The sequence below is a fragment of the Herpailurus yagouaroundi genome, unplaced genomic scaffold, assembly GCF_014898765.1.
Source record: "Herpailurus yagouaroundi ecotype Mexico unplaced genomic scaffold, PumYag 184, whole genome shotgun sequence".
Classification (NCBI taxonomy): domain Eukaryota; kingdom Metazoa; phylum Chordata; class Mammalia; order Carnivora; family Felidae; genus Herpailurus; species Herpailurus yagouaroundi.
The window spans coordinates 39,580,428-39,602,577 of record NW_024412415.1 but is presented as its reverse complement, the minus strand read 5'-3'; the positions used below and the strand labels follow the sequence as shown (position 1 = coordinate 39,602,577).

The 22,150-nt window shown below is 55.4% G+C and overlaps 1 protein-coding gene and 1 long non-coding RNA gene across 2 annotated transcripts in view; both read left to right on the top strand.

Moving 5' to 3' along the window:
- The first annotated feature begins 2,031 nt into the window (after positions 1-2,031).
- On the top strand, positions 2,032-6,103 carry LOC121042023 (uncharacterized). Its single transcript, XR_005795943.1, has 3 exons — positions 2,032-2,619; positions 4,545-4,649; positions 5,795-6,103. It is a non-coding gene; the product is annotated as an uncharacterized LOC121042023 (long non-coding RNA).
- Positions 6,104-7,845: 1,742 nt separating this feature from the next.
- Positions 7,846-22,150, top strand: part of CSPG4 (chondroitin sulfate proteoglycan 4) — a 45,683-nt gene continuing 31,378 nt past the window's right edge. Inside the window, exon 1 of the mRNA XM_040493316.1 lies at positions 7,846-8,097. Coding sequence (XP_040349250.1) covers positions 8,004-8,097 — 94 coding nt within the window. The 5' untranslated portion in view covers positions 7,846-8,003. The remainder of the gene's footprint in view (positions 8,098-22,150) is intronic.

Sequence of the window (22,150 nt, the reverse complement as noted above, 5' to 3'; positions counted from 1 at the left end):
CTCCTGGGGGAGGCACTGACAAGGGCACAGCATCACTTCTGGGTTCTTCCCACTGCAGATGCAGGATCTGAATCCAATTATGAAGAAACTAGATAAACTCGAATCAAGATTCACTTTGCGGGGCGCCTGGGTGGCGCAGTCGGTTGAGCGTCCGACTTCAGCCAGGTCACGATCTCGCGGTCCGTGAGTTCGAGCCCGCGTCAGGCTCTGGGCTGATGGCTCAGAGCCTGGAGCCTGTTTCCGATTCTGTGTCTCCCTCTCTCTCTGCCCCTCCCCTGTTCATGCTCTGTCTCTCTCTGTCCCAAAAATAAATAAAAACGTTGAAAAAAGATTCACTTTGCAAAAATGGCAATGTCATGAAAGACAAAGAAACACCGAAGAAAAACACTTTTCCAGATTAACAGAAACTCAAGAGGTTTCTCAATGAGGGGGCCCTCAATGAGGGGGCCCTGGCTGGCTCAGTCGGTTAAACATCTGACTCTTGGTTTCGGCTCAGGTCATGATCTCATGGTTCATGAGTTCGGATCCTGCATGGGGGCTCCACGATGGCAGTGCGGAGCCTGCTCAGAATTCTCTCTCTCTCTCTCTCTCTCTCGCTCTCTGCCCCTCCACCACTCGCTCTCAAAATAAGTAAATAAACTTTAAAAAAAAAAAAAAAAGGAAAAGAGGACAACAAAATGCAATGCCACAGCCAGAATTCTCTTTTGCTATCAAGGATATTACTGGGGAAATTGGCAAAACTGGACAAAGGTCTGTGGCTAATTAGGAACATTGTACTAATTTTAATTTCCTGATTTTGATCATGGCTGTCTGGTTGTGAAAGAGAAGGCCCTTGTTCTTAGGAAATAGCCACCGAAGTATGCAAGGGTAAAGGAGCATCACGTCTGCAACTTAACTCTCCAATAGCTCAGGAAAAAATACGTATATACCTAGAAAATTTAATATCTGGTGAAATATTAATGTTTGGTAAATCTTGTGAAGAGTATGTGGGAAACATCTGTAATGGTCTTGTTGCTTTTCTGCAAGTGTGAAATTATGTCCCAAAAAAGGTTAAGAGGAGAACTATTAGTGTCTCAGCGTTCAGTTCTGGGCCTTCCTGTCATTTTACCCCACCCACCTCTCGCCAGGGAAGCCCACCCTCTTGTTGCTTCAGTCCCACTGTCTGTCCTCCAACAATTCCCAAACAGACGTGCCCCTGGCCCAGGCCTTCTCGGGGGCTTTGACCCACGCATCCTACAGCCTACACTGTATCACTGGGTTTCTCACAAGCACCTCAAAATCAACACACCCAGAGGCGCCTGGGTGGCTCAGTTGGTTAAGCATCCGACACTTGATTTTGGCTCAGGTCATGATCCCATGGTTCTTGAGAACAATCTGACAGCACAGAACCTGCCTGGGAGTCTCTTGCTTTGCCCCTTCCCCACTCTCTCTCTCAAGATAAATAAAATTTTTTAAAAGTAATATTTGTTGAATGAATGAATGAATGAATGGGTTGATCCATTGATTGATCAAGGAAACGTTCCTTCTTGTGGGAGCAGAGTCCCAGCGCCATGCCCAGTCTGGCTCACTGGACTACTACTTATACTTGGATGGGTCTGTATCAGTTATCTGCTGCTGCATAATAAATTATCCTCAAAACCTAACAGCCTAAGATGGCAATACACGTTTACCATTGCATATAGTTTCTGTGGGTCAGGAATTTAGAAGTGGCATAGCTGGATGGTTCTGGCTTCAGGCTCCTCAAAAGACAGCAATCAAGATGGCAGTAAGGGCTGCAGTCATCTGAAGGTTTGACTGGTGCTGGCAGACCCATTTCCAAGATGGCTCGCTCACATGAGTGGTGAACTGGTCCCGGCTGTTGGCCAAAGGCCAGAGTTCTTCTCCACATGGGCCCCCCACGGGCTCCTCAGGTCATGGTGGCTGGCACGCAGAGCAAGCAGTCAGAAGAGAGCAAGGCAGTAGCTGCCATGTCTTTTATGACTTCACCTTGGAAGTCACACTCAGTCACTGCTGCAGTCCCTTAGTGGCCACGCAGGTCAGCCCTATTCAGTGTGGGAGGTGGCTAAACACGGGTGCAAATGCCAGAAGGTGGGGGATGACAGAGGGCCATCTTGGAGGCTGGCTACCACAGGATTTCACTGTACAAGGAGAGCGAGCCAATGGGGTCAGTAGGGGCTGAACTTCGGTGTTCTCATGTAGGGCGGCATCCTCACTGAGCCCCACACAGGCTGAAGACAGCTCTGCCAGCGTGCCCTGGCTGTCTCTTGGCTGTCCATCTTGCCTTTCCTTCAAGGGACACCTGGGAGTCACTCAGAGAGTAGGACCCTGGCATCAACGGTTGCCGTCATCATAACCACCAGGCACAGCCCTTCGTGGTTTATAAAGCGCCAGCATCTCTGCTGGAAAACATCGTGCAAGCATCATGGCGGTTCTACAACGTACAGATGAGAGAAGAGGTGCAGAGACGCGAAGTGACTCACCTGAGGCCACACAGAAAAGGCTTGGCAGAACTGGACCTCTGGCTCCTGACCCGACATTCTTTCCACTGCCCTGCCCAGCCGCCAGCTCAGACCCACGTCTCCTAACGCCCATCACAAGCTTCATTTCCGTCCTGAGCAGGTATTTTACATCCCTCTTTTAGGAGCCCTGCCCTAACCCCCAAAGTTGCCTGCCCCGTGCTAGACTCGGAGCAAGTATGTTCACAAAGTTTCCATCCAGACAAGGATTCTTCCTTCCCCCCTCCCCAGACATACTCTCTGCAGGCTGCTGATGTCTGCTGGTGGAGCACAGCAGGGGTTAATAGCATGAACCAACATTTAGAAATAGCACGACCCCAGGGGAGTCAGCTGTGGCCAGCTGCTCATAGCCACTGAAGCCACAAGCTTTTGTGGACACGGTGTGGAAAATAAGTCCTGCCCCTTGGACCAGAGGCTCTGAGGGGATCCTGCACCACCCCTCACCCCTGTCTCCCCTGCAGGGTATGGGTGTGGCTCAAAGCCTGCCCCGATCAGAGCAAAGCCTTGCCACTAGCTTCCCATTCGCAGCTGGCTCCTGAAGACAGCAAACACAACTTCTGAGCTCCTGAATTGTGTAATTGTTGGGAATAGCTGCCCCCGCCCCTCCTGAGCCAGGCTGCCTGCACTTACAGGAGCGCCATGGATGCCTCCAGCCAGGAACAGAAGCAAGACCACTCCCAGCAGAGGCCCGGGTCAGAAGCCCAGGCCTGGGAGCCCCTGGCCACGAGACTGCAGGGCCATGGAACTGGGGCCAAAAGCTTGTGTCCCCTTGCGCAGTAGTGGCCTGGGCTCTGTGTCCTTCATGGCAGAAGGCCAATTCCCTGAGGGCAGGACCTGGGCGGCTGGAGTACACCCCAGTGCACACGCCACTCCATCTGGGGCATAAGTACCCACCATTTACCAGCACGCTGGCTTCGGCCACAGGTTCCCTGGGTGGAGCCCATGTGGTCAGAGTGCAAAACACAGAGGCGCTCAGACTGCCAGGCGTTGGCCAGGGGCAGGACCAAGCCATAGCTGCTGCCAGAGCCGGCACTGAGTCCAAGAATCATTGAGGGTGAGAGTGACCAGGAGTACGTGTCCAGCGTCTTAGCTGAACTCTGCTGGTAGGGAAGTAGGTGATGCTGGGCTTTCTGTTGTCTTGTTCTCCCAGAGGCAGATCACTTGGAGAAACTGAGGCAGCACATGCCACAGGTCTCTGAAGCTTCAGGACACTTGGAATCCTCCTTCACCTGAGGTGTGGGCATCCTTTTTCATTCTTCGAGAGTGTTCAGGGTTTTCCTCTCCCCGGCCCCAAGTGTTGTGCAGTACTTTGCTGAGAAGAAGTCAGTCTAGGGGAAAGGGAGGCATTGAGTAACACCTCCTGACCAGGCTAGGGATGCCCTGGGAGGCACCAGAAGAAGAGATCGCTACTCCAGGGAGTTTGTGGAAAGGCAGAAAGGACTGGGAGGGCTTCCTGGAGGAAGTTGAGATATGGCCGGGAAGGCAGGGGCACTCAGAGACGGTCACCGAGGGCACCTGGCCAGCCCACGCCAGAGAACTTCGTGACATAGGTGGGTCCTGGTCAGTTCTGCTCAGGACCTGGCCTTCAGGGTCCCGGGGAGGCCTGCTGAGGCGGCCAGGGAGGGGACAAATGAGAAGCAGGCCCTGCCGGGTCCAACAGCCTTTGCTCTTGAGACAGCAGGAGGTGGTCAGAGATCAGTTCCAAAGCAACATGGGGCCTCAACTTTCTGCCAGTCTGCTGGCATGACGTCGCTCAGCACCTATCCAGGGTTCCAGCCCTGGGCTACAGGCTAGACAAAGGCCAAGCTTTGTGTGCAGGAGCCCCAGCATCCTGTATCTCCACTAGAGCCTCAGTTTTCTCATCAGCGCAAAGGGAATGCTATCCCCCAACACGCGTACTTCCCAGGGTTGTCAAGAGATCAGGTGAGTGTTTTGTAAACTGGGAAGGCCCAGCAGACAAGCAAGTGCGGGTTAGTACCTGCTGTGCTCGTTGCCATTATTTTTCCAGGCCTGTGTTTCTCTCCCTAGCTAGCAACGAGGCAGGGGGAGGCTGCGACCTAATCCTGACTTGAACCTCAGCTGTGGGCGGGAACTTGTCTGGAGGCTCCACAGACATACTCCCGGTAGTGGTGGGTAAGTCTGCGTGGGTGGGATTTGGGGAGATGAGAGAAGATGGGAAGGGGGAAGGAAGGGAGGAGAGGGAGGGGGAGGGAAGGGGAGGGCAGATGGGGTGGGTAGAAATCTCCACCCAAGTTTTTTGATTCATAAAGAAGCAGAGGCCTTCTCTTCCCCTCTTCTTTCATTCCTAAAAAGAAAACTCTTTTCCTCCAAGCACAGTTTTCCCGGCAGCACCCCCAACCCTGGGCCCGCACTTGGCCAGTAATTAACCCCTCACAAGGACCAGGTGCCTTGCTGACCTGGGGAGAAGGAAAATCAGGGACAAGTTGTGAATCAATGGCTTTACTGCCACTGAGACCAGCTGAGCACAGCCCCGCCCCAGGCCTCCTAGGGTGAACCAGATGGGAGTCCTTCGGTTTGCCAAAATCCCCACAAAACAGCAGCACTGGCTTCTTAGCCAACCCCAGTGCACATTTATTGAGCACCCACTGTATGCAGTCGCCTCTGGTGGGGAAAGTTCAGCCTCTGGTGGGGAAAGTTCAGCCCTGAAGGGGCTGACTTTTCATCAAGGGAGGCAACAGGTATGAAGCTGTGTACAAACTGTGAGGGGCAGAAGGACGTGAGGACTACAGAGAAGGAAGAGAAAGGACGAGTGTCTATGGAACGTCTGCTGCATGCCAAGCCCCGGGCTAGGCACATGAGGTACACCAGTGCACGGAATCCTCACTGACCCAATTCTACAAAGGAAAAAACCGAGTCACAGGAGAGGTGAGGCAACTTGTTCAAGGTTGGACAGCTAAGTAGGAGAGCTGGGATTCGAACTCAGGGCCTAGGTTCAACATCAGCATTTACAAACACCACACAGACACCACACCATCACACTACGCTGTGGTGGTTAAGAGCACTGGGCTTGGGGTCAAAGACCTGGTTCCACATCTTCGCAGCTGTGTAGACTTGCTCAAGCCCCTTAATGTCTCTCAACCTCAGTTTCTTCATCTGTAAAATGGGGCTCAATTTTGTTGCAAACTATGAAGTGTCATTATACTTGGGAGGACAGTCACTAGTGAAAGAGAGGGCTTGGACACTCCGAAAAATGGTGTGGAGTTTCCTCAAAAAACTAAAATTAGAAGTACCATACGATCCAATATTTCCCCTTCTAGGTATTCAGCAGTTCAGAACCGCAGAACCTCTGGATCCAATATTTCCACTTCCAGGAAGAAGAAATCAGAAACACCAATTCCAAAGGTTACATGCACCCCTCTGGTCACAGCAGCATTATTTACAACAGCCAAGATATGCAAGCAGCCCCAGTGTCCATCGGCAGATGGATGGATAAAGAAGATGTTGTGTATATGTACAAAGCAACATTACTCAGCCATAAAATGAAAAGAGCAAAACCTTGCCCTTTGCAACGACATGAATGGAGTTAGAGGGTATGATGCTAAATGAAATAAGTCATACAAAGTCAAGTACCATATGGTTTCACTTACATGTGGAATCTAAAAAACAAAACAGGAGTGCCTGGGTGGTTCAGTCGGCTAAGCATCCAACTCTTGATTTCAGCTCGGGTCATGATCTCATGGTTGTGAGATCGAGCCTGTAGGCGGGCTCCACACTGAGCGTGGAGACTGCTTAAGATTCTCTCTCTCTCTCTCTCTCTCTCTCTCTGCCCCTCCCCAGCTCAAATGCGCACTCTCTCTCTCAAAATAAATACATAAAAATAAAAATAAAAAACAAATGAACAAACAAACAATAACAGAAGCACAGTCATAAATACAGAGAACAAACTGGGGGGGGTGCAAAATAGGAAGGGGATTAAGAGGTATAAACTTCCAGTTATAAAATAAATACATCAAGGGGATGAAAAGAACAGCACAGGGAATAGTCGATAATATTGTTATAACTTTGATGACAGATGGTAACTATACTCATTGTGGTGAGCCTTTTGTAATATATATATACCACTATGGTGTACATCTGAAACTAATATAATATATAATATCTATACATATAATATACATTATAATATATAATTTATAATTTTTTTAATAAGAAATGTTTAAAGGTGGGGAGGAGCTGGGAAGAGAGTGCTGGTGGGGTGGGGGTGGGAGCGGGCTAGAGCAGGCAGGTGTGAAAGAAGGATTCTGTTGAGAGAAGGGAGGGGACAGCACTCTGGGGCACCCTTCCACCCATCTGCTGGACAGAGAAGCTGAGGCCAGGCGATGCAGATGCTGGGGCCAGGCAGAGAGCGGGCAGAGTCTCCGGGGTTGGACGTTCTGTCTCAGGAGGGCCCTCTCTCCTGTGGTTTGGGACAAGACTGATGTTGTTGCCTGGTGGGGGAGCCAAGAGGAGCAGGGCTCAAAAGCTTTTAGGTGGGAGCTAAATCCGGGGCCAGATTTCCAGGAGGCAGCCCCAGGAAGTTGAGACACCTGCATTCAGGTGTTAGGATGCCCGGGGTTCTAGTCCCAAAGGGCCAGGGACCTACACTCCCCCTCGGGCCTTGTAAGAACCACTTCCGGCTCTGAGCCACAGTCTTCTCTTCCATAAAATGAGGGGTGGGGGGAGTGGTTCTCACTCACCTCACAGGGTTATTTTGAAGCAAATGATACTGTGGGATTGAGAATCCCTCCTGCCTTGTGGGAGAGTCTAGAACATCTCTCCTTTACAGGCTGGGAAGTGGAGGCTCTGCAGGGTAGAGACGGTCAAGGTAACAATGCCAGAGGACACAGAGCAGTGCAGAACCTCAGACCAGTGCCTCTCTGTCCAAATGAAGACCCGAGGAGGCCTCAGAGAAAGCAGCCCCAAAGCAGTCTCTGTAGTGGTAGACAGCTGTCCTCCTAGGCCTGGAGCAGACACACACACACACACACACACACACACACACACCAATCCCTGCAGGGCAAGAGAGAGACAAGTGAGGTAGGTGAGGGGGCTTGCCCAGCTCAGGTCTCCTCCCGGGAGGGGGTCTCCTGGAGCCCTTGGGTCAGAGCTCAGGGAGGGCTTGGATCTAGGCTCCTCTGCGACTTTGTTCCAAAACTCCAGGGTGGAGCCTGGGTCTAACGGAGCTGTAAGGGTCCTCTCACCCCTGCCCGGGGAGGAGGCAGCCCAGCACGGGCCCTTTAAGAAAGTTGGGGGTGAGGGGGGCCAACGGGGGAGCCCCAGCCTGAAACCGGAGCGCGGGTCGGCGCCTGCCCCGCCCCCGGAGTTAAGTAAGGCGTTGGCGGCGGCTCGGGCAGCTCCAGAGCCCCAGCCCGCGGCGTAGAGCAGCCTTGTCTCAGCCCGCGCCTTGGCGCCTTCGGTGTCCACGGGCTCCCTACTGCCACTCTGCTCGGCTCCTCCTCGCAAATCCTGCTGCACAGCCGGGCCGCGATGAGCTCCGGCCAGCAGCCTCCGCCTCCAGCCCCTGCCCTGGCCCTGGCCCTGGCTTTGACCCTGGTCATGTTGGCCAGACCTTCATCCGCAGGTGAGTAAGGGGCCTGAGACCCCCAACCCAGACTGCCAGAGCTGTGGGGGGCTCCTGAGGTAGAAAAATGGGACAAGAGGGCCCAGAAGTAGCCCCCACTGGGAGACAAGCTCCTGCCATTCCAGGCTGGGCTTTCTGGGAGTTCCAGTCCGGGGTAGAAGCAAGATCCCCCCTGTGATAACTCTCCATCTTGAGGCTTCTGTGGGCTCTGGCTGTCTGAGGCTGGCCCCAGTCGGTCGGCCTAGGGTGTGGCCTCCGTGCAGGATAGTCCGCTATACCCAGTGGGGCTGCCCAATGCTGTCTGGGCTCCCTGAGCCCAGCAGGCTTTTGGTGACGGCACTGGTGCCCACAGGACACTCAGCGACAGCAAAAAGCCAGTACCCCAGCCTCAGCAGTCCAGGCCAGGAATGGTGAGAAATGGGCAGGGAGCCACCCTGCCCCACCCTCCATGGGGTCCCACATGTACCTCAGTCTCTCCCGCCTGCCGCTTCCTCTGGTCTCCTCCAACCACTCTGGGACCCTGCCCAGCCCCAGGTGCATTTGACTGTACGGCCTCTTCACCACCTTCCTCCTGCTCTCCTCTCTAGCTCCTGTCTCCTCTCCCCACTCTCCTAACTCAGAAGGCCTGGTTAGTGACAGGCTCAGCCTCCTAGGGCCCCTCAGATATCCTGCACCCCGGCAGGAGCTCGTCCCTTAGACAGCCCTGGGCAACCCCCACCACATTTCCCTGTCCCCACCATTGGTGCTTGACCCCAGCAGAGACTGAGTGGCAGTTCACCTTCTGAGAGGCACTAGGGTGCATGTCCTTTCTGTTAAATGCCAGAAGTCTGCGATCACAGCATTCTCCTTGAGGTAAGGCCATAAGAACTGTGGCCTCGGGGCCTATCAGTCATTACTACCCATGTATGAATCATACTCATGTATGTAGGGCTTCAGCCTACATCTTTCAGGACCATTGCCAAAAGCAACTTTGAACAGAAGGGCCTGAATCTCCCTTCCAGGGGCCCAGGCCACACCCTGCTCCCCATCACATAGGGAAGCCAGCTCTAATGGACAGCATCACGAGGTACCCAGAGGGGAAATGAGTCAGGGGAGGACCCCCCACTGGGGTGAGTCAGAGCTGGATCCCCAGGCTCCTTGCTTCTGTTCCCAGGGACCCCCTCCTTCAAAGTCTCGGGGTCTGGGTGATGGGCTGGGCCTCTGGAGAGGTGGGAAGGGGCCATCTGAGGTGACTGGAGAAGGGTGCTTATTCAACCTGCAGACTCCAGCCAAGAGATTCCAGCACCCCCATCTCCTTGGGCTTCAACCGAGAGCCATTCTCAAATACCTTCTCAGCAACAAAAACATACGAGCATGGTGCTGGGCAATGAGGAGTACACAGAAATGGATAGGCTAAACTTGAACTCTTTCAGGACACAGAAAAGCAAATTAAAGCAGATCCTATCATGTCTGCAAAGATCCAGATGAAGAGTATGGGGAAGAGAAATTGACAGGCAAGCTGGGGCAGGGCCGAGGGTGATCCTTGAGCCAAGGCTCGGAGGATGGGAAGGGGGTCAGTATTCTAGGCAGGAGCTCCGCCTGAGCTAAGGCACTGAGGTGGATATGAGCAGATCATGTTGAGATAGGAAGACCAGCAGCCTGGTTAGAAGGCATATTTTGAGCACAAGCCAGGAAGAGCCATTGGACTGGGGCACAGAATCCTTAAATGGCAGAATACAGCCCACAGCCTATGCTCTGTTGGCAACAGGGAACCGATGAAGATTTTAGAGCAGAAAAGTGGCATGGCACCAGTGGGGTTTTATAATGTTAAGCCAATCCCTACCTTTAGGAAGAATTTGGAAGTGGGGAGGGGGCAGGAGGGCTGGTATCTTCTCCCCCACTCCCAGGCAGATTCCCCTTCAACAACCCATCTCTGTCACCATGCCTGCCTTACTTCCCTCTCCTGGTAGGATCAGCCCCCCTACCTGAGGAAGGCATCACTCCCGTCCTTACTGGAAACCCCAAGCCCAAAGGCCCTCAAGGTCTCAGGTATCAGAGTGAGGCGCACTGGGATGTTTTCCCTACATTCATCAACATTCCAGAGCACCTAGGCCATGAGGCCTGGGAATCAAGCCCCATTGGAGACCATCTGGGCCAAACTTCCAATGGTACAGACTGGGAAACTCGGACCCCTGAAAGGGAGCAAAGTGTTCTAGGTCCCACACAGGATCCTGGCAGCCCAGGAAGAGCCCCCATCCCTGCTCTGAGGGAGCTCCCCACCTGCGTGGGACCTTAGGCTAGAGCCATGCTGACACGGTGTGGATGATAGGTGTGGTGTCCAGCTCCTTCTGAGCCCTATGGGAGGCCTTCAGCAGAGGGACAAGCAGTGCAGGAGATTGGGTTTGAGCTGATGTGGAGATGGCGTTCCAGTCAGGGGAACAGCATGAGTAAAATTGAGAGGTCAGAGTGAACACAGAGCCCGCGGGGTCAGTGGCCCCCATACCTCTTACCTGGCTGACACAGCTGACTTTGAAAGACAGAAGGTGAAAGAAGGTTGAAGTCGGACTGGGTGGGGCAGGAGTTCCTGGTAAGGAGGGTTCTGCATTCCCCGCATGAGGACTCTGAACTGATGGGGGCAGCTTAGAGAACAGGGCCATGGAGGCATCAAGTGCAAGGAATTGAATCAGGGTAGATTCTTCTGCCTCTAGGGATCTTCTGGGGTACCAATGGTACTGGAGACAGCCTCTGAGGCACACGAGCGTGTGTGTGTGTGTGTGTGTGTGTGTGTGTGTGTGTGTGTATGCGCAGGTGAGCTTACTGCCCCTGGGGCCTCTGGGGCAGGGCAGAGGCCAGGCCCTTGGCCCGGGCCACCCAGACTCTGGAAAAGCTGTTCAAGAACCAAGTATAACTGAGCCACCCCTCACCCAACATTTGCCTGCCCTCCAGGGCAGGACAAGAAGGGTCTTTCAGTGCTGCCTGCCCCGGGGGCTGTGGAGGGGGCTGCCAGGTGGGCCAGGCGGCTGCCAGTGACTGCAGGAGGGGAGCAGGCTGTGCGTGGAGCTTTCAAAGGAAGCGTATAGATAGGCTGCTTCTGGGAACTGGGCGAGCTGCCCAGGAGGGGGCAGGCAGGGGAGGGGGAGTTGGAAATAACCCTGACGTACACACTCACTGGCGCACACAGATGTGGGTGTGCACGTGAGTATGCACAACTATGTCCACAGCCAGCTCACTCACAGACCTGGGCTGGGCGGTGCCCGGGATGAGGAGGCGAGGACAGGAGGGGGGCAGGGGGTGCTGTGCTGTGCTGTGGCTCCTACTCAGTGCCGGGAACGAATGAACAAAGAGCCTTCCTCCAGGACTCGAGCCTGCTCCCCTGCTGGTCCCTCTACTCCTTCACAGCCTCTCCCCAACTCCTGACCCCACCCCGCTCCCCTCTTGCCTCCACTGTACTCCCTGCCCCAGCATATGTCCAGTTTCAACAGTACTACATTATCATTATTACTCAACGTACGTGAGTGATTTTGGAATGAACCGGGTTTGTGTGAACAACTTTGTACTTGGATTCTCCCCAGGGTAGGGGCTCCTAGCTCTCTCGGCTTCTCAGAAGGGTGCATCATTCCCAACAAGGGAGAGGGTGGAGCCATCTTACAACTGGGCCCCTACCTCCAGAGACAGCCCATGGGGGACACTAACCATGTTGGGCCGCAGCCTCACAGCAGCACTGCAAGTCAAGAAACATTCCCCATTTTATAGATGAGGAAACTGAGGCTCACAGAAATGCCGGGCCCAGCCTTAGGCAACTCTCTGGGCACACAGGCCACAGTGTTACCACTCAACAACAGCCCAGATCGGGCCAGGAAGGTAGTCACCCAGCAGTGGGCCCAGGCACCCCCTCCCCCCCAGTAGGGAAGAGAGACAGGTCTTCAAGGGAGAAACAGCTCCTGTGTCCCTATACCCCACCTCTCCGGACCCTCACTGCTTTGTCACAGCATAAGCAGATCCTCTTCAGGAAAGTCCCCTACCCCCCTTGAGGGTTGCGGTGGCAAATGAAGCCATGATCGCCTCAGACGTGGGGCAGCAGCACTGAGGGCTGCCGTCAAGGTGGCCTGGTGGCATGGCTCCCCAAGCTCTGAACAGTGCCTGTCCTGTTGACCATTCCTTCCTCCCGCCGAGCTGCTGCCCAGACCCAGCCATTCCCAGCCTGTGGTGGAGCCAGCTCTGGTGGCTCCGATGTGCTTGAGCCAAGCCTCCAGCCACGGCTCGTGCTAATCCATTTCAGTGTGTGTCTCCCTCATGGCTTAATAGTCATGGTGGGTCAGTGAGCTGCCCCGCCCCCAGACCTTACTACAGGGGTTCCCCACCCCAGATGAGTCCCCCCCATGGTTCGTAAGGAAACTGGGGCCCAGGGAGGGGAGGCTACTTTCTCAGAATCACATACCAAGTCTTAGCAGGGGGGGGGCCAGCCTCCCTGCCCTGTGTCCTTGTGTCCTGGTTTGGGTGGTGGCCTTGCCACAGGACCAGCAGCTTCCTGCAGGCAGACCAGGGGTATCCACTGCCTTGCTCCACACAGGACTGAGCCCACAGAAGGACATATTGATCACTGAGTCAACCAGGGGTTTTCAGACTATGCCCAAGGTGTTCCGGGCTTTACATTCAGAGGTGGCTAAGCCCGGGAATGTGGGAAGCCGGCCCCACCCCAATTCACGCATCGTAGCTCCATGAGCATGTTTACAGATTTGGGTTTTGTGTAGGATGTGGTTTTGGCAAAGTGTTCTGTGGCTTTTTAAAAAAAAAATGGAAAAAAAGACTTGAAAACCAAGGAATTGCTTTGAGTTGAAACATACTGAGAGCAGGGGAGACTCAGGTCAGATACAAGGAAGAACTTCTTGGCTTTCAAAGAATCCATATCAAAACGGATACCAAGGGCCCCTGGAAGATGTCCTTTCCCAGATGGAACAGGTCTGGGGGCCTGAAGGCAGGGAGCAGAACACAATCCCAGCTTTCTCCCAGCCACGGATGGGGACTGGCCTCTGCTGCCCCAACATCCCATTCCTGCTGTTCCTAGAAACAAACGGGACATTCCTGAGCATCCTGTAGAGGCCCAAAGACACCTGCTGGGCCCTCCCTCCCCCTCCGATATATCAGCCTCGGCATTCAATGTCATCCTGTGTCCCAAAGAGTGGCTGATGAACTCGGCCATCAGGTAATAATCCATAATCCCTGGCACTCCTCCACCTTTGTTCAAGCTGTTCCCTGGAACTGGTCTTCTCTGTTTCTCCTCATCCTTCAAGGTCTAGCTCCAGCACCTCCACCTCTGTGGACCTTTTCCACCCATTGATTGCTGAGGGCCACAGCCTGGTCTTCTCCTTCCTGGGGCCCTGCCCTCCTTCACTATGGGGTTACAGGCCTTTCTGCCCCCTAGTCCATGACTTCCATCAGTATGATGCCCAATAGGTACATGTACATGCATGTGTGCACACACACACACACACACACACACACACCATACAGTGTTGCTCAGCAGCCAGGCTCAAGGCCTAGCAAGGAGAGTATCCAACCCTGCAGCCAGCGATCCTGGGGGAAACCTCCAGCTCAGGATTCATACCCCCCAACTCCAGGGCCGAAGCAGGGCCTCTGGCCTGGGCCAGCCTGCTCTCTGGGGAGATGGTGGGGGCTGGAGAGAGGAGACCAACTTCCTTTCCCACCTAAGAGCAACCCTCCCCCACCCACATTTCAGGAGGGGCCAGCTATAAATATCAGTGGGCCCAGGATGCTGATTCCCACGACTCCAACCCCTCCCTGCCCCTTCCCTGTGCACAGCAGCTGGGGCCAGCCCAGCTCTCCTGCAGTTGGAGGCTGGCCAGGCCGGCCTCAGGCCCAGACACACACACACACACACACACACACACACACACACACACACTTCCCACCATGGTCAGGGAAGGAACAAATCACCCTTTTTGGGTGCCTTGGAGCAGCTAAGAGTGTGCCTTCTCCCGCCCTTCAGTCCTGACTCACTCCACCTCTCCCTCCTCGGAGTCCTCAGCTCCAGGAACCTCTACAGGGCTGCGGGAGGCAGGAGAACAGGCACACAGTGGTAAGGAACACGGTATTAGAGAGCCGAGGATCAAATTCCAGCCCTACCACTTGATGCATGACCTCAGGAAGTGATTTGGCCTTTCTGAGCTTCAGTCTTCTCTGTAAAATGGGGATAAATGATTCCTACCTTCTACGTGTATTGAGGACTCAAGCCCTTTGCCAGAGTAAATGCTTAGTAGGTACCCGCTCCTGAGGTTGCATTTTCTGTTATTACCATTTTCTTCTGCAGTAGGGGCAGCCTAGCAATAAGGGGATTATTTGAGAAAGGTTCCAGAGTAGGGGATTGGATGAGGCAGCCCTGTGAGCAAGTCTGTGTGGGACTCAGTGACATGGAAAAGGGGAGGTGGGTTCTCAAGGGAGCTCTCAGCCAGCTGCTGTCTGCCCAGAACCCTTCAGAAAGGGGGAGGGGGTCCTGCATCTGGCCAACTCCCTGGACAGAGGCCCAAACACCTCTCCCACTGTGAGCAGCAGCAGGACAGCCCTTCCCAGCCCCATCCCAAAGCCTAACAGCCCCTCAGATGGATCATTGGCCCTGGGTGCAACACAATCAGTATGTGTTGAAAGAATGAGCAAATGAGACTCAGACTCTGAGAGCAGATGGGTGGGAATGAATGAGCAGGAACCGGGAACTTTTGTAGGATGGGGAGCCTAGACACCCATCTTTTTCCTGCTCCCTGCCCAAGCCTGGGGCCCCTCTGGAGGTCAGGGTGGAAGGCAGGGCCTGGTGACGTGAAATGGCTTTCACAGCTCCCATGGGGCTGTTGCACTGCTCCTTAAGCACAGTCACTGCATCATGAGAAACAGAATCCATACTGAGGGAGTGAGGGACCCTCTCTGCCTTGAGCTGCTTGGACCCACTGGGGATGTTGGTGATGCCCAAGTCCATGTATGTGTGAGACCAGAGCTGGCGGAGATGAGAGGAAGTGAGTCTCGGAAACTGGCTGCAGAGAGTGCCAGCTGTAGGTACACTCTAGATAAGAGGCTGGGCAGGGGCTGGGCACTCAGGTTAAGATCCCGGTGTGTGGGCATCCTCTGCCTTCACCCCCATAGCCTCTTCTCAAAAGACCACTGGGCACAGCTCAGCCAGCTCCCCGGATGTTCTAATAGAATCCAGGCACCCGCCCCCGGCTGAGGCTCCATCTTTCAGCATCTGGCGCCCGTGTGCTTCCGGCCATCCATCTGAAGCCCAGCTGAGCTCCACCAGAGTCAGGTACTCAGATGGGGGACTGTCCCTCCAACTGTTGACAGCCTTGAGGCAGGAGAGATGTAGGGACTGGAGCCAGCTGTGCAACCACAGTCCTTGGGATACCTAGCCCTGCTGTGTGGCTTTGGGCAGACTCTCCCTCTCTGGGCCTCTGGGTAGAATATTCAGTCCCCAAGGTCAGCTGTAAAATTCTGAGCTCAAGCCTCTTGAGAATAGGACAGGGGGCTCTGCTTCTGTCCAGAGACAGCCAGCTGCTTGTCTGGGGCCATACAGCGAAGTGGGCTGGGCCTGGAAGGGGGGCAGAGAGGCGGCCCAGCCTGCCTGAGCTCCCCGGCACTTAGAAACCATTTTCCCAAGTTGGCATGAAGCGCCGGGGCTCTCCCGGGATGAGGGTAGCGGCCTTCCTCCACCCCCAGTTCCCATCTTCCACCCCCTTGCCCCAGCCCCACCCTACCAAAAATAAACCCAGACCACCCCATTTTGTACCAGCCGGACCCACCCAGCCCCTCCAGAGCCAGTTGAGTCACCGCTCCAAGCTGCTCCTTTTTTTAACTGTCTGAGTCACTGGTTGTGGCCGTGGCTCCATGACACATGCCTCAGGCTACAGCCACGCCACAGCCTCCAACGGCACAACCAAGGGAGGGGTCCGAATAGAGGCTGGCGGCAGGTGTGAGCCCAGGCCGCAGCCTCTGCCAGTAACACCTCCAGGCCTGGGGGAATCCGCCCCCTAGCAAGCCAGGGCTCAGACCTGTCCCCAGTGGCCCTGGCACTACCTTGCCTCATCAGCCCAGGACCGTCTTTCAGGGAATCTTGGTGACAAAGCCCATCGGGGTCCACCATGCCCCCACAGCATTTCTTAGCCTCCAACAGGTCTGGCCCTCCCACCCTGAGACTGAGGGTCTCCAGGCCCTGGGCCCTGCAGCGGTGGGAGTGGGCAAGGCTTGGCCTCCTGGGGTGATGGGCACAGAGATGCTTAGTTCGGGCCGTTCCTTACTGGATCCAGCTCAGACCTTGACCACACTGCCCAGAGCACCATGAAGACTTTCTGTGGCACAGAGGCTTCCACTTGAAGTCTCTCCTGGCTTCTCTATCCCCTTCTCCACATGGTGTCAGCCAAGCTACAGGCCTCTCTTCCCCCATCCCTCTGTCTCTTCCCCGTGTCTGTCTCTCGGCCTCTGACCCTGCTCTGTTCCCTTTCCTTCACCCATCCCCGTCCCCGTGGCAACCCAGAGCACTGGCTCTGCATCCGGCAACCCCCAACAGGTCCTTCCTTGTCTTCCCAGCAGACACAACACACCCTCACCTCCACGCATTCCCACAAGGGGCTCTGGGCCCCAGGGACCAATCCTGAGAGAAATTTTCCATCCCCTCACCCAAGTCCCCTCCTTCCCCCACCCCAAAGCACAGGCTACATCCTGTCATCCTGTCATCCTGTCATCCTGTCATAGGGGATGTCAGGATCCCACGGGCACTTCCTCAGAGGCTGAGAAAGGGGGGCAGGGGGCCTGGGAATGGCCCCACCCCCAGCCCCTGCCTGAGCGGGAGCCTGCACAGCCTCAGCCCCAGCCATCTCCTGTCTGTGGCTATGGCCTCCAGCTATAAATAGGGGCTCTGATGCTATTTTCTTTAAAAACAAGCACCAGACTCTGTCACCACAGGCCCAGAAAAGCACTCCCTGGCTGGGGCAGTCCCCGACCTCGCCCCAGCCATTGTATCCAGCCCCCTGCCTGGGCACTGGAGTCCTGGAGGGAGAGGAGGACTGAAGAGAAGCCGGGAGGTGAGACACAGTGGGGGAGAGAGCTGGGGCCAGCTTGCAGACAGAGCCCCTGCGGCTGGCTCAACCAGAGAGAACGCAGCTGCCCCTCTCCCCACGTTGGACCCCCCCCCCCCCCGCTTCCCATCTCCCTTCACCAAGCAGAGCCAGTCTTGTTCCGTAGACACAGGGAGTTAGCAGAGAGGCCACAGTGGCACAACTCCCCAAGCCACAGCTGAGCGTCTCTGCAGAGAAGGAACTTTGGGCTGTAGGGAAGGGTGGGGGAAGACTTCCTGTCTTGTCCAAAGGAGCATGAGGGCATTCCACAGGCAGAGAGGGAAGAAGAGCTGGCCAGGCAGGAGGCCCAGCCTGAGCAAAGGCTGGGAGTGGGGACCTGTCAGTCGTGGATGGAAAACAGCCCAAGGTCTAGTGAGGCTGGCATGTGGGGTGTTCAAGGGAGGTGACCAGGAAAACCTGGCAGGGCTGGGGCAGGGTCACCCGGCACCTTCAGTGCCATACTAGGGTGGGGGCTTGATCATGGGGCAATGAGGAGCCATCGAAGGCTTCCAGACAAGGGAAGATGACAGAGTGACTTTCAGTTTGGGTTAACTGTGGCTGCTATTAGCAAAACAAGGCAGGAACTTCATTGAGCCAGACAAGGGATGGTGACCATCTGCCTTGTGGGATGGCACAGAAGAGCAAGAGGGGGAGATGAATTTGAAAGAGAATTTGGGGGCAAGATGGTTGGAACATGGGGAAGGAGGAGGGAGAATGTCCAAAACGACTTTCAGATTTCCACCCAGCAGTGGGTGGGTGGTGAGGCCTTCTCTGGAAGGCAGGCAGGTTTGGGAACAGATGACACTGAGTCTGGCTGGAGCTGGGTGGGCTTGGGTGTGTCTGGTACAGATGTCTCTGGGGCATTGGCAGGTGGGTCCAGAGCCCCGGAGAGTTGGGCTTGTGGCCTCTTAGGCCAGAAGTGGCTGCACTATACCTGCTGTAGTGACCACACCTCTCTATCAGCCACTAACGGCTGAGCTGGGCTGGGCAAGCCAGATTTGTGTCAGGCTCCCCATCCAGGCTGCACAGATGGGAAGACTGAAGCCAAAGAGAGCATGGCTGCATGTGGCTAGGAGGTGTTGGGGGAGTGCGGTGGGGGGAGAGGGGGGGGTGGAGGTAGTCCCCATCCCAAGCCCCTGCTTCCTCTGGTCTCCTGGACATGGGACTTCCACCTGTGGGATTATCCCCTTCGGATAGGGCAACTGAGGCAGAGGGAGTGGTGGCTTCTCCAGGACACACAGACTCTTGAGCACAAGCTGGGCCAAATTGGTCCAGGCCTGTGTCCAGACCAACAGTCATTGCTTCCGCTAACCCCCCTTCCCAGCTCACATACTCACTGTCTCCAAGCCCAGTCTGCCAGGCTCGGGGAAGCCCCAAGGCACCTCCCCAAGGGCCCTACCCCTAACGGTTTCTCATCCCAGAGCTGAAAGGGAGCTCAGAGATGAGCAACAGGCTTCCACATGCTTTCTGACTCTGGATTCAGCCCAAGAGAGGGGGTGGCCCCACAGCCCCCCTGGGCCAGGCTTCTTGCCCACGCCCTTGCCTCTCCACCCTCTTCCCTGACCTCTAAGACCCCCAGTGGGCATGGCCGACACTTATCACTGGCTTTTGGAACATGCCATCCTTAGCCAGCCCTGGAGAAGAGCCCTCCCTGATCCAGCCAGCCCCAGAACCGGACCCGCGTCCAGCCACACCAGGAGAGGCCGGCTGCCAAGCCAACCATGGAAAGCAAATGCTCTCCCCTCCCTTCTTCGCGCTCCCCAACCCCAGGAGACCCTGAAAACAGGAAGGGAAAAAGTGTGTCTTCCCCAGGCAAGGGGCCAGCTCTCACACCCTCCTCCAGCTGCCCCACTTCCGATTCACACGCAACAATAACCCCCCCCCCCACTGCTTCTGTGTACACATGCCCCTCCCTGATACCACAACACCCAGCTCCAGAGCCTCGAGCACAGGGGCTCAAATCCAGCTCTGCCACTGCTCCTCCTGACGTCTTAGCACAGGTGGTGCCCCCTTTGAGCCTCGGTTTCCTCACCGGTAAAACGGGAGCTACCTCACGGGACCTTGTTGGGGGAAGGGGCTGTTGAGCAGGCCCAATGCCAGGTGAGGAAGGTCCCTTGCTCTGTTTCTTCCCCGCGAGACCCCCTACCTCAGCCTGGGCCCTCTAAGAGGAGGGCCCCCCCACCCCACCCCACCCCCAGGGCCAGGAAAGCTGGGGAAAGGAGATATGGAAGAGGGCCTGGAAATCCAGCCGTCTCCCTGCACAAGGAGGAAAATTATAAGGCAAGGAAAAGCCTCTCAGAATTGCTCCATACCACAGCAGCCCCACCCCCTGTGCCTCAGGCTAGGGGAGCGACCGGGCTTCCTACAAAGACGCCATTGAGGCCCTGCTTCCTCCCCACCCCGGCCCTCCAGCCTGGGTGGACTCTGAGCTGCTTCTTCCAGCAAACCTCTCATTTTCCCTCCCGCTTCCTCTGTGCCACACATGGCCCCAGGGTTGGGACATGTGGCTGGGAGCCCAGGGTACCAGCCCTGCCCCTGTCAGTGTCTATGGACCAAGTTTAGCATCGCCTAATCCACCAGTTCAGGGATACTCACCTTCTAGAAGAGGTCCCTAAATTGGAAATGTTTATATATATACATATACATATATATATATAAATATACATATATATATAAGAATATGTATATAAATATACATATATATATATATATATATATTTACCCTTGGCTTGGGTGGCTTCTAAGCTCTTGGTTAGAGGACGAGCCACTGAAGCCAGGGACCAGGGTCAGGATTCAGCCAATAGCTGAGGAAACTGTTGCCCTGCCCTGGCCTCCTTGACCTTGCAACCAAACAGAAGGTCAAGTGCCCTGACAGTGAGTCCTGTGGTTCAAGAGTTCTTGGAATGTAGAGGAACAGGCCCACATTGACCCCGGCCAAGGTTCCCATAGGGTTGAGATGAGGAGGCCATTTGCCGTGAGCACGTAGAGCCTGGCGTCCCGCATTCTACTGGGAAGCTACTATCTGCCAAGAGGAACAGCTACTTGTCTAAGTTCCGTGTGACTTTGAACTAAACTACTGTTTTTCCTATGGGCATGGCTTGTGGGGTAAGAGAGGAGCAGGTGGTCAGCAGGCCTCTGAGGTGGCCTTGGGTCATGGACTCTCAGGCTGGAAGCAGGGAGGAAGGAGAGCCAGAGCAGTGAGTGCTATGAGTCTGCAGGTGTGTGTGCATCTCCCGGGCAGCTAGCCCTGGCAGGTAGTAAGCATCTGGGCTTGGCTCTTGTGATCCCATTGTCACCACCATGAGCAGGTTATGTTGTCCCTTTGATCTGACCTGAAGTCTTTCCCTGTAACCTTCCCCCTGGTTACTCTCAGAGGTAATAAGCTTGGTGATAGCTCAGTTGAAAGGACTGGGCCTTGGGACGTGCTGAGGTGGGGGCTGACACCGAGTAGGCACAGGGCCAGGCATGCTCAGGAAGGGTCCTGTCCAGTGTCTAGAGCCAGACGGGACCCATCGCACCACGTCCTCACCTGCCCCACACTCCCCTCCGTACACTGTGATACGTGGCACTGACCTGCACTCAGTCACATTCGTGGCTATGTGCCACCCACTGTGACCATGCACAGGTCTTGGATGCTCTGGGGGACTGAGGATCAGCACACAGCATGCTTTCCCAGCTCCGAAATGGAAGGGGGGAGGGCAGGGATCTTCAGCGCCACTGGCCCCGGGGTTTGTAGCTCTGGTTCTAAATAAGTTTCCATCCCTCCCAGCCTCCTCAGAAGTGCCCTGGCCTGGGGACAGAAAGCTGGTAAAGAAAAAGCACATCCTTTGGAGGCACAAGGGGAGGGGATCTGGCCTGAGTTCTGCGGGACCTGGGTGACCTCAGGGTGGGCCCAGCTGCTGGGGCAGGGCACCTGGCCCATCCTTACTCTCACACAGGGCCACCCACATTACACCCATAGGGGAGACAGAGAGCCCTTCATCCCTGCCTTGGCCCTCCTAGAGCACTCCCCCACAGCCCCCCTCTGACTTCTCATAAGGACTCTCCCAGCCTCACCCCTGTCTGCCTAGGATGTGGATCTGGAACAGCATCTGCACACCTGGTGCCAAACCCCAAGGAGCTATGGTGAAGAAGTCTGGCTTCGCCGGAGAGCAGGACCCCTCTCCCTCCCCAGCTGGCTGGCAGCGCCCCTGCCTCATTCTCCTCACTCCTGTCCACAGCCTCAGGCTTGCTCCGACATCCAGCCTTCTGTGTCTCTCTTGCTTTCTCCTCCTTCATCTCCTTCTTTAAGCCTGTCTGGACCCCTGAGTTCAGTTTTTGTGGAGAAGGTTTTAAAATCTTTCTCATGCCTTCTGTCTCCCCCAGATTGGTTCTTCTTTTCCATGGCTGCATTGCTGTATTTGAGAATGAATGAATGAATGAATGAATGAATGAATATGGACCCCCCTTCTCTCCCCAACTATCTCTCACCTACTGCTCCATCTCAGTACCACTGGATACACCTCCCCAACATACACACGTCCAGCTCTCCAACTGCCCCCCTTTGCCCCTGGGCCCTGGGCATCCCCCACTGGCCATCCTGCCCAGCAGCTCTGACTCCCAAACTTCCTCCCTTATAAAGTCAGGCGGCAGCAGACATCAGGAATGCTGCTGAGGCTGCCCATGACGCATGCTGGCTGTAGGGCCTCCTGGCTGCCCCCAAGCAACCAGGAATGTGTTGGGAGCAGGGCACACAGGGACTGCTTGCCTGGGAGTGGGGTGGGGTGGGGGGGTGCCTGCATGGGCGGGGCTCAGACAGGTGTCTGGGCCAAGAACTGACAGCTTTCTGCTTCTCTGTCAAACTGCTTCTCCTCTGGAGCCTCCGTTTGTCTGTCAGAAAAGAGAAAGCCAAGCACCCTACTGCATGCTAAAGCTGCAGAGAACTTTGACATTGTGGAAGCCATCACTCAAGGATTGGCGGG